Source organism: Orycteropus afer, unplaced genomic scaffold, assembly GCF_000298275.1.
Source record: "Orycteropus afer afer isolate SDZICR_OR568_19922 unplaced genomic scaffold, OryAfe1.0 scaffold00074, whole genome shotgun sequence".
Lineage (NCBI taxonomy): Eukaryota > Metazoa > Chordata > Mammalia > Tubulidentata > Orycteropodidae > Orycteropus > Orycteropus afer.
In genome coordinates, this window is record NW_006921661.1 from 4,210,520 (window position 1) to 4,222,513 (window position 11,994).

The following is an 11,994-nucleotide window of genomic DNA, read 5'->3' on the forward strand; positions in this document are numbered from 1 at the left end:
AGCTTCCAGAGGCTCTGAGGGGTGAATGGCTTAGCCCATGCCAGAGCTGGTCAATGGGCCTGGAGTCTACCTCTGAGGCCCTTGCCTAACCTAATGTCACTGCTCCTGGGGATGATGGAGAAAGGGCAAAAACATCAGGATGTGGATCGTGGCAGCAAGGGTAAGCCCGGGAAATGCAGGGCTGGGAAGAGAAGATGGGAAAGTGCAAAGGGCCCGACCTGGGCAGCAGGAGACTGGATTCCAGTCATGGCTCTGCCCTCATAGGACTTCCAATTACCATTTTTCCTTCTCTAGGCCTCAGTTTCCCCAGCTGTCACATGAGGAGGGTAAACTTGATTTTCTCTGTAGCTGGACTATATCCCTTCTATTACTAAGGTTTTATTCAGGGTTCCAGGGAAGGAGAAAAAGATGACATGGGCTCTCTGTGCCCAGTGATGAGGGAGGCTATGACATAAAAGAAACTCATGCTCCTGAGTGACTGGACCATGGCCCACGGGGGTGCCCAGTCTGGTGGAACTGAATTCTGCCCTGCAGCAGTGGCTCCCTTTCACCCTCCTGTCACACGTCAGATTGGCCCTAGCCTAAGGGAAGGCACTTTGGGGACAATTGGGGAAGGGCAGTAGGAAGGGGTCAAGAGTCTGGTTTGGCATTGAAGTCCTTCTGCTCATGGTTTGGGGAGGCAACAGAGACAAAGGGGCAAGACATTGGTCCTGGGTGTTGGCTCCCAGGTCCAAAGCCTCTCCCTAGGTCCACAGCTCCTGCTGCGACACTGCCACATCAGCTGCAGACTCCCCACTGGCATTGGCACATGAAAATATAAATTACCCAGGATCCAAGCAAGCTCAGGGCAGCAGTCTGTTATGTGGCCTCAGGCCACATCTTTTGTCACAAAGTGTTGGGGCCCTTGGCTACAGATTCCCGGGTGTCTATGCAGTGCAGGGCCACTTTGGGGCTGGAGCCAGGTTGCCGAGGGTAGGTGCCCTCCCGCACCAGGCGCCGACACTGCACATCTTGGCCCACACTGAGGCGCTGCAGTGCCGGGAGGTGGTGGAGCAGCATCTCAGGCAGGGGTACCAGGCCTGTGCCCGACAGGTCCAGTTCCTGCAGGGAATCCAAGCCTGAGAATACCTCCGCTCCAGCCCACTTGAGCTTGGGGTTGCCCGACAGGTCCAGGACCTGCAGGCCCGGCAGCTCACGGAATCCATAAGGCTCCAGCTGAGGAACACCCTGCAGGCTGCCCAGTGACAGGTGTGTAAGGTCAGCCAGGCCCACGAAGGCACGTGGGCCGATGGCAGCCAGTGGGTTCCCATCCAGGCTGAGGTAGTTCAGGGGCAAGTCTCGGAGGTTGGGCACAGCGTGGAGCTGGTTCCAGGCCAGGTTCAGGCTCTGGATGGCAGGCATGGGCAGGCTGGACTGTGAAGGGCGGGGCATGAGGTGGTGAATGAGATTATAGGAGAGGTCCACATGCAGTCCCCTGCCTTGGCTATGGGTTGTGAAAGCAGACATGGAGACCTCACGGAGCCGGTTGTGGCTAAGATTCACGTCAGTCAGGGGTGAGCTGGCGAAGCTTTCGGCCGGCAGGGCTGCCAGGCCATTGTGGCTGAGGTCGAGTGACTCCAGGTAGCGAAGACGGGAGAAGGTACTGGGGGAGATGCTGGTGAGCAGGTTGTGGCTGAGATCCAGCCCGGCCAGTGTGGTATAGCCTGGCCCTGCCAGCCCTGACTCGTTCACTGTCTCCAGCCGGTTGGAGGACAGGTCCAGGTGGGCTGTGTCCAAGGGGATGGGCACAGGCATGATGTGGGGGCCCAGGCCGCTGCAATCCACTCGCGTCAGGCTGAAGCTGTCAAAGAGGCCAAAGGTCTCCACCTCACACTGGCACCCGGGGAAGCAGGGCCGGGTTGTCTGGGCCCCGGTGATGGCCAGCAATAGCAGCAGGGACAGCAGCAGGGGCCACGGCATGATGGGGGCTAGAAGAAGACAGTCACAGGTAAGGGATGGCAGCAGGAACCTCATACCAGATGGTTCTAACCCCATCCCTTAAGACATGAGAAAACGTCTCTAGACACAGCACGAAGTTGCTACCAGACCTTTGGGAAGAGAGGGACACATCTCACTAGCTCCCTTCCTCTGGGGATGCTTTTACTGAATACTCCCCACACAATTCCCAGTCCTTGTTCCTCTCTAGCCTCAGTCTCCCCAGCTGCATGGTAAAGGGGTTAGGCCAGATTGATGGATTTAAACTGGAAGTAGCAGAACCCTTTTTTTAAAGACCAGCAGATGAAACCAGGCCTGCTCTGGCTGAAGTGAGGTGGAGGCCTGGAGTCCCTTTGTTTCCTCACCATCCCTGCCACAGGGGGATTAGGAACTCACTTTGAAACCCACTGAACTTGCTAGCCCTCCCCCGCCACCTTCTATGTCCAGACCAGCCTTTACCGGGGAGGGGCTCACAGTTTACAGGGAGGCTGACTCAGCAGGAAATCTGTCGGAGGATGGGCCAACATGCCCTGCTCCCCTCTGCTGAGCATGGACTCTGTGCTGGGTGCTGTGCTGTCTCAAGGCAAGGTCTCCTAACCACCCCACACAGCAGAATTTTCTATCACCATTTCACAATGAGGCAACTGGAACTGAGGACACAAAGTCCAGTGGGAGTAGAATTAGACACCTGTCTAGATACGGTACAGACAGAAGCAGGGCCCACTATCATGGTCTGGCAGGGGCTGCCCAGGGTTCTCTTCCTGCAAGGTAGAACTGCAGTGACTGTCCCTCCTCACCCCTGCTTGTAGACGAAAGTGTAGGTCCACAGGCCTGAGCCTCCTCACCTGGCCTGCCCACCAGACTCCAATGGGTCTTCTGTGTCTAGACTCCCAGATGAAAGCCCCTTTCTCCCTTGCCCTGCCCCTAGCTTGTTCAGGGATTACACCTCTCTGGTCCTTCCTTTAACCCAGAGCAGGCAATGGTAGTGACAGCTGACATGTAAAGGGTACAGGCACGCAGACTGAGAACCCCCTGAATAACCATGCTTGTAAATGCTCCCTGGGATTGCTGGATGAGGTCCTTGCTCAGCCCTTCCTGGGCCCCTGCCCTGCGCCAGGCTGGTGCTTAGGCTATGCCTTGGCCATGGGAAGTGCCAACAGTTATCATTAAATGGATTCTGACTCATGACAGCCCCATGTGTGTCAGAGGAAAACTGTGCTCCACAGGGTTTGCAGTTGCTGATTTTTTTGGAAGTTGATCCCCAAGGCCTTTCTTCCAAGGCACATCTGGGTGGATTTGAATCTCCAACCTTTCAGTCAGCATCCAAGCCATTAACTGTTTGTACCATCTGGGGACTCCTTCCCCATTATACAGATGAAGAGTCTCAGAAAGAAAAAGGGTCTTACCCCAAGCTGGTAAAAAGCAGGGCTGGACTAGAGCCTCAAACCAAAAAAAAAAAAACCCAAATTCATTACCTCGAGTGAATTCCGACTCACAGCAACCCCCATTGGGTGGGTTTCTGAGGCGGTAAACCTTTACGCAAGTAGATTGCCCCATCTTCCTTCTATGAAGCAGTTGTTGGGTTTCAACTGCCAGTCTTCTGGTTAGGAGACAGATGTGCCACCAGAGCTCCTTGGACTAGAGCCCAAACCCAAACCAAACGAAACACACTGCCGTTGAGTTAACTCATAGCTAGCACATCTGCTAGGGTTTCCGAGGCAGTATCACTATGGAAGTAGATTGCCCCATCTTCCTTCCGAGGAGTGGCTGGTGAGTTTGAACTGCCAGCCTTCCGGTTAGCAGTCAAATGCCTTAGGCACTATGCCACCAGAGCTCCTTAGACCAGAACCCAGGCCTGCTCAATTCCAATTCCTTCTCCATGACGACAGGGTCTGGGAGGAACTTCCCTCACGCAATGCTATGACACAAACCGCTTCCCCTCCCTGGACCTCAGTTTCCCTCTTTACAATTTTAACAGTAGCTGCCATGCCTGTCAGGAACTACATACATGTTGTCACATTCAGCCCTTACATTCACATCTGTCTGACCTGTCTGCCTGTGTTCATGCCCACTAAAGCTCCCCTGGACAATGTCTGAGTTCCTTCTTCTCAGTGGTGACAACACGAGGATGAAAGAACGTCTGACTGGATAGCCTGCTCTGTCCTCCCCTGTTCAGCAGCCACTCAGCCAGGGAGATAGAAGGCACCAAGCCTCATTCTCAAAACAAAAACTCAACTCAGTGCCGTCTAGTCGATTCTGACTCATAGTGACCCCTCCTTGGGTTTCTGAGGCAGTATCACTACGGAAGTAGATTGCCCAGTCCTCCTTCTGGGGGGTGGTTGGTGGGTTTGAACTGCCAGCCTTCTGCTTAGCAGTCAATGCCTTAGGCACTATGCCACCAGAGCTCCCTTTATCTTGAATGGCCCTGTTCCCCGGTGCTACCCCTCTGCCCTGTCTCCCCTCCATCCATCCCTCCCACTGGCCTTCAGGGGTTGGGGGTGGGGGGTAAGGAACAGGGTAGGGAATGGTGAGAGCAGCAGGATAGCGTTACCAGCCTTACATGAAACTTTAAAGGGACAGCCACTTGATCTGTACTCAGGCTCTGCCCAGGAGCAGGGGGAAGCAGGGTTCCTCCCTGCCTTGGCCCCCCCCCCAGTCTCCCACCCCTTTCTTTTGTAGAGGCCAATTTGAGGATTAAATCCGGCCCAGGTGCATCCTGGGCTTGATCCCAGCTGAGGCAGGACAGAGTGTTCCAATGCCTGGAACCAAAGGGAAAATATTAAGTTGCTTCAGGCTCTTTTTGTTCCCTTGGGAGAGTTCCTCACTGCTGGGTTTATTACCACCAAGGGCCCCTCCTTCCCTGCTAAACCAATCTACTCATACCCATCCTTCCTGGGGTTTAAACAAACACCCACAAAGGGCCCTGAGATTATTACTATTGAGTTCCCAAAGGTGATTATACAATGTGTCCATTAAATGCCAAGCGGCCCCTCAGGAGCTCTTGCTTATATAACCGTTGCCCAACACACCCTAAACGCTTCCCCCTCCAGTGAGAAAGCCTCTCACCACCCTTCTTACAGGCCTCAACCTTTTCCTCTGTACCACAGGGCGGTGACTTCTGCCCTGCCCGCTTCACATAAGTCAATTCAAACCTTCACTGAAGTGCACTACAGACTGTGAAGAGCTGTGCACATGCACCGGGCAGCCCTCACCAGGCTGCCAGGGACTGTAGAACTGGAGTCAATGGTAGTGACAGCTGACACATAAAGGGTACAGGCACGCAGATTGAGAACCCCCTGGATAACCTTGCTTGTAAATGCTCCCTGGGCTTGCTGGATGAGGTCCTTGCTCAGCCCTTCCTGGGCCCCTGCCCTGTGCCAGGCTAGTGCTTGGGCTATGCGTTGGCCATGGGAAGTGCCAACAGACAGTCACAGTCAGACCTCATTATCCGTTAGTGCTGGACACATGTTCTCTCATTAGATCATGGTAACTCCATGAGGTCAGCAGTATTATCCCCATTTTATACTGGATGAAATTGGGGATCATAAAAATGAGGTGGCAGAGCTAGGAATTGAACTCGTGTCTTCCTAACTTCATCACTGGCTGTGCTCAGATGGGAGCATGCACATCTGTGTGCTGCTGGAGAAAGAGAGCTTAAACTTCCAGAGACCTGGGGCTAGACCCTAGCTGCTATGATTTGCTGTGAAGGAGCAGATGAGATGCTTTTTAATATTCAACAACTCCAGAAGTTTCCTGAAGTCATAGCAGAGCCCAGAGGCCTCTCATGTAGCTTTCCAGGGTGGCTGGCAGCTCCTTCCCTAGCCCTAGCTGCTGCAGAGGTGGACCTGGCCTCAGACGCTGTCAACTACACTCAAGGCTGCTGGGAGAAGAGAACAGAAACCCCCAGGAGGTCTTACAACTTCTAGACCAAGATGGGGTTGAAGGCAGAGATGGGAAATGGTCTTTGAGCTATGTGGTTCCTCAGCCAAAGTCCTAAAAGCCAGCACCCCAAGTCTGCTCGGAGGAAATGCTTTCTTTGGTGGAAATATAAAGCAAGAGTTTTTCTCTAAGGCCTCCTTGTAAGCCCCTCATTTTCCAGGTCCTCAGAGCTGCTGAAGTCTGGTACTGCTGCTCCAAGCCCCACTTAAGAAAAAGGCTAAGGAGCCAAGGGGAGGATGGAACTTTCCAATGAGGAGACTGAGGGAAGAGCAGGAACCCTGCTTCTCCCAGGGGCACAGATTTTTATAGTTCACAAACAGCCTCAGCTCATTTGATGCGGCAAGGGCCACAGAGCAGGGCTTGCCATCTCTGACTTCACCCAAGAAGAGACTGTGGCCCAGAGAATTTGCAGTGACTTGTCTGGGGACCCTCAGTGAGGTAGTGGCAAGGCTGACTGACACTCATGGTCTGATATGAGTCATGGTCTCCTGACTACAGGCCTAGTGCGCCCCTCACCTCACTCAAGAGACCTGTTTTAACTCTCTTAGGGAACTTATGGAGTCAATAAAAATGTTCAGAAGTTTGCAAGCTCATGGGGAAGGCTGATGCCATAATGCTAGGTAATACAGGATAAACTGTATGTCCAAGAAAAATATAACTACACATTAAAAAAAAAAAAAAATCCTAATTTTGGAAAGTCTAGAAGGAAATATATCAACAGTCGTTTTTCTAAAATGGCAGAACTTTTGAGCGATATATATATATATAGGAGCTCTGGTAGCATAGTGCCTAAGGCACTTGACTGCTAACCAGAAGGCTGGAGGTTCAAACTCACTAGCCACTCCTCAGAAGGAAGATGGGGCAATCTACTTCTGCAGTGATACTGCCTCGAAAACCCAAGGAGGGGTTGCTATGAGTTGGGTCCGACTCGACGGCACATTAACAACAACTATATATATAACACACTAAGTAATCAAAAGAGCTCTGGTAGCATAGTGCCTAAGGCATCTGACCCCTAACCAGAAGGCTGGCGGTTCAAACCCACCAGCCACTCCTCGGAAGGAATGTTGGGCAATCTGCTTCTGTAGTGATACTGCCTCAGAAACCCAAGGAGGGGTCACTATGAGTCAGGTTCAACTCTATGGCACCGAGTTAAGTAACAAAGGTTCCTAGTAGGACTGCTTCACTGGCTACCCCTGCTTTCTCTGGTCTTGGCTAGACACAGTCTCTGAACTTCAGTTTCCTTAGCTGTAAAATGGAGATCGTAACATCTACCTCACAGGACTGTTATGAAGATGAAAGGAGATGGAAGGTTGCTGGACACATGGGGAGGAGCAGGTGGGGGTGGGGATCAGTGGTGGGCCTGCCCCTGACATCCTCCTCCCTCCTTCCTCCAGCAGACACGTATCTAACACTGTCAAAGCTCTTATCAGCACCCTCCTGGAGAGCAGTTACTGCTTCAGAGGCCACAATGTGATGTGTTTCTCAAAAGGACTGGTGGGTCTGGGATGGGATGAGTAATGTGAGTTCCTTTTGACAAAACCACCAGCCTCAGCTCCATGGAGAGGAAAGGGCCTACACAGAGAGCCAGGAGGCCTCAAACACTAACTTGCAGTATGAACTGGTAAGTCACCTCACCTCTCTGGACCTGTTCCTTCAATTGTTAAGGATGGCAATGCTGGTCCTGTCACTGTCAGAGAGAATGGCTGCAAAAATCAGTCTGAGAAGCCCAACTCCCCTATAGAGAGATAAACCACCAAGGGGTGGAAACCACATAATGGAAAGACTGCATTTTCTTCCCAACTATCTACTCCTATATCCAATGCAGACATTATTAATCAACCACAGTACACTTCCTGTGGAATCTAGATGGGTCTTCAGAAGTCTCCTCAACTTAGTGCTCTAGGAAGCCTCCAACCATTGATCAGAGTTGGCCCTCAAGATGAAAACTGTCATTTCAGAATCAGTTTCCTTTCTGCTTTGAAGGAGTTACAATGCTGGGGATGCAGTGGAAGGGAGTCACTTGCTGAACTACAACTCGGGAAGCGACTTCCTCTCTTTCAACTCCAATTTCCTCATCTACTATGGAGATAGCAATCCCTTCCCTCAAGGGTTTGCTGCGAGGAACAGCGAGCACATGTGTAAAATACGCAGCACAGTGCCAGGAACCTGCCAGATGCACATTCACTGGGCGCTCGTGTCTGTCCTAGGCTATACATGTTAGACAGAACATCCATGTAGCTAGACTAGGCATCCAAGGCTCACCTCCACTCCTTCACAGGGTGGTGAGGGAGCTGACAGACTAACTAGGTTTGGTGAGACGAGTCCCAAGGGACAGTCAGGAGCCCTGGATCTTAGGCCCTGCTCTGCCATGGGCTGTAGAAATCCTTGGGCATATACCCTCTCCTCTTGAGCCTTAGTTTCTCCAGCTTCACAATGAGAGCTTCAGTATAGAAAACACAACTCCAGTGTTTCAGGATTTTAAAACTTAGCCAAAGCATTTACTAAATCTCAACCAGGTACAAAGCAGTGTGCTTGTTGGGAGTGGAGTTAGGTGCCAGACGAGTGATGGGGACAGAAGATAACACACTTGAGATAACTTTTGAATACAGGAGAGGAGTGTACTAGTCTCAGCTGTGTGACCTTTGTAGGGGTCTTTATTTCTTTGAGCCCCAGTTATCCCATCTGTAGATTATTATGAATACTGCCTCCCTCTGGGAGCCATGCTCCATCCTTGGGGGAACACAGAGTGATGGACTACCCTGAGCGGGGAAAGGAAAAGGCAGACAAGTGGCCACCAAGGAAATCCAAGGGAGAAAGAGATCTTTAGGCCAAGATTCATCACTTTTCCAAACCCCAACCTGCGGAGAGAAGACATCCACTGCTCATACAGGTTACAGAACACCAGGGCAGGAGGATGAGAGCTTAGAAATTGCATCCACTCTGATGTAGGGGGGCCATGATGTAAGGTCCCCCAGGGAAAGGGGCCATAGGTTAGTCATTGCTGCGCCCACAGGTCCAGGTCCACAGTCACTCTAAGGAAAGCTGTGCTAACACCCTGCAGGGACAAGAGTAACTAGTAAGGCTACAACAGGTTCCAGGCAGGTCTCCCTACCTCGTCATCCCTGATCCTGCTGTGACATCTCTCTCTAAGACTGCTTTGGCTACACTGCTCGCTTTACCAGAAACTCTCCTGAGCTCTACTTGTTCATTTAGAAAGCAAGTGCTCCCTGGCAGAGGCCTCTACAAGTAGTCCCCTTCCTTGTTCTCCCCCCTTCCCCCACTGAGTCCTTCATAGGCATTTAGAGGAAATGGCCTTCGTGCTGATGACCTCTGAAACAACTCTCAGCCTCAGCTCATATTTCCTCCAAAGTTAGACCGTTCCAGGACTCTCGAATTCCAGCTGAAGGCACCCTGATGTTCATGGTCAACTGAGGTCCAGAGAGGGGCAGTGATGGGAAAGAAACAGCAGAGCAGGACCCAGACCCTGGGTCCTGATGCCTCATACTGCTGCCAGTACCACACATACCACCAGGCCTGCCCTGGCCCTGCCAGCAAAACAAAGCCCGTTCTGTCCACTCAGGTTCCTGAGCCAACCCTCCCTCCTTTCCCCGATCCCCAGGCCTCTCATGCCACACACTATCTAAACTCCTCCTTCAGACATATATTGAGTAAATTCTCTGCCATTATTTATGTGCTTGAAGTATTAACAATGTGGGGCAGTGACTTTGCCCTTCTTTACCTGTGCATCCATCCCTGCCTTAACCTGGGGTCAAAGTCAGGCCTGGCAGACAGTTGACAAACACTGCTGGGTGAGTGAAGAGCCAACCAGTGAAGAGTCAAGCACTGGCCTCAGACCCGGGTGTGACTCCAGCTCTGTCACTTACTAGGCTTGGGCAAGTCTCAACCTAGTTCTCAACCTAGTTGAGGCTCGGTCTCCTCAACAGTAAGAACACCACAGGTTTGGTTAAAAGGATTAAATGACAAAATGTGAAGCATTCAGCTTAGTATCTGCCATATGGTAAGTGCTTAATGCATTTAGACAATGATGATGATGATGAATTAAACTTCCTGAAGGCAACAGCCGTGTTATTTTTCACGTTCCTCTCCAGCGGGGCTGTGACTGCTCATGCTAATCACTTTCCCAGACCTCTCTGGGGCTACAGGCTCCAGCTTAGACCCTCCTGCCTCAGCTGGCTGCTGCTGGTGCTGCTCACAGAATTTGCCCACTCCTGCCACCTCAACAGAGAGCCCTGGCCCAGGAACAAGGTGGGTGAGAGTCTGAATCTGGGACTGGACCAGGGTCCCAGCACACTCCTGAGGTGGGCCTTTGCCGCTTCAGTGATGTGCTGCCTCTCACCCTGCTCCCCTTTGTCATGATCTCACTTTAGCTGATGCCAACAAAATCCCCTAGGCGGAAATTTCATAAACGTCCTGCCTTTCACTTAGCCAGCCCTGGAAATGCAAGGCAGAAAGAAACTCCTGGAACTTTGAGGCTGGTTCTCTCCAGAAGTATTGCTAATGCCACACATCTGTACAAACACATCAGCATCTTGTTTCTGCCTTGTCACAGTCCTTGACCATGGGGATTAATGTCCCTATTTTGTAGACAAGGAAACTGAGGGTCATTCAGATGGGTAGCAGAGGAACCAGAGCTAGAATCCAGTCTAGCTCCAAATCCAGTGTTCTTTATACTACTCTGCCTCAACTTACAAATGGACACGTATAGATGATACCCTGGGAGCTCTGCTAGAGTAGTGCCTAAGGCACCTGACTGCTAACCAGAAGGCTGGCGGTTCAAACCCACCAGCCACTCCTCGGAAGGAAGATGGGGCATTCCATACTGCCTCGGAAACCCAAGGAGGGGTTGCTATGAGTCGGGTCCGATTTGACGGCACATAACAACAACAGATGATACCCTTGTGCTGAGCATGCTGGACTATAATTACATGTCTGTCTGTCTATCCTCACCTGAGCGGGGATGGGGTTAGAGAGGGTAGCATATGAAGATACACCATGCATTTAGAATGCTACCACCTCACTAAAAGACACCTCTCAACATGTTCAGTACTCCTCAGCCATTATCCCTTGGCTATCCTGCAAGGTCAGCAGTGTAGAAGGCACCATTATCTATTTTAAAGCTGCATAAAGAAGCCCATAGAAGGACAGTGATTTGTCCAGAATCACATAGTGAGGACAGAGAACGGACACAGGTATTGGGACCCCCAGTCCTAGCCTTCCTCCATGATATCACCCCAGGAGCAGGTGAGGCCTTGAAGCCCAGCAACCTTGCTCTAAGGAGGATAGTCTTCAGGGAAAAGGGCGGGCAAGGCTCCCTATTATCTTCCCATCTATCTTCTTCCTGAAGTTTTTAAAGTTCCCTTTGGTCTGAAGAGGCATGCATGGACATATGCGGAGGTAGGGTGGGGTAGTGGAAATGGGTTTTGGAGCCAGATAGACTGGGTTCCAACCCCAGTGCCTCTACTGCCTTGCTATGAGACGTGGGTATGCCCTCAATCCTGTCTTCCTCTTGGAGGGTTAGAGGAGGTCAGAACATGTGGCCTCCTTGCCGGTTTAGCACTGAGTCTCCCTCTGTAACAGTGATAATCCTAGTATAGCTCACCACAGGTCACTATGATGATTACGTGAGGTAAAAGGAAGACTCAGCCCAGAGTTTGGCACAAACTGGTGCTCAATATATGCTGGTTCCTGGACCCTAATGGGTGATTTCAGGGGCCAGGAAAAAAAAGGAGCTGTGACCCTAGCAGATCAGAAGGTAAGCCAAGGACAGAGGACGGAGAATCCAAAATTCATCCCAAGGCCTTGAGTTCTCAATGCACATCCAGGGACTAGCTGGGGCTACAAGCTGCTGACCTGGCTCTACCAGGGGACTGGAAGGCTTGACAAAGGGGGACCTGGAAAGGTCTATAAGGGCCTAAACAGACTGACAGTTATGTTACCTGTGACAGAATGAGGACTCAGTGTAAAATCCACCAGCTACTCCTGGGTAGATTAACTGTCTTCCCTCTCCCTCACCCGAAAGTCACCTCACCCTGCCCAGCTCAGGTCAGGAGGCTTCCT

At 51.6% G+C, this 11,994-nt stretch overlaps 1 protein-coding gene across 1 annotated transcript; it reads right to left on the reverse strand.

The window, feature by feature from the left end:
• Window positions 1-885: 885 nt before the first annotated feature.
• Window positions 886-4,092, reverse strand: TSKU (tsukushi, small leucine rich proteoglycan). The gene is made up of 2 exons (XM_007941029.2): window positions 4,041-4,092; window positions 886-1,967 (listed from the first exon to the last, which is right to left on the reverse strand). The coding sequence occupies exon 2, from the start codon at window positions 1,957-1,959 to the stop codon at window positions 886-888; it is 1,074 nt and encodes a 357-aa protein (XP_007939220.1). The 5' UTR covers window positions 1,960-1,967; window positions 4,041-4,092.
• Window positions 4,093-11,994: the final 7,902 nt, after the last annotated feature.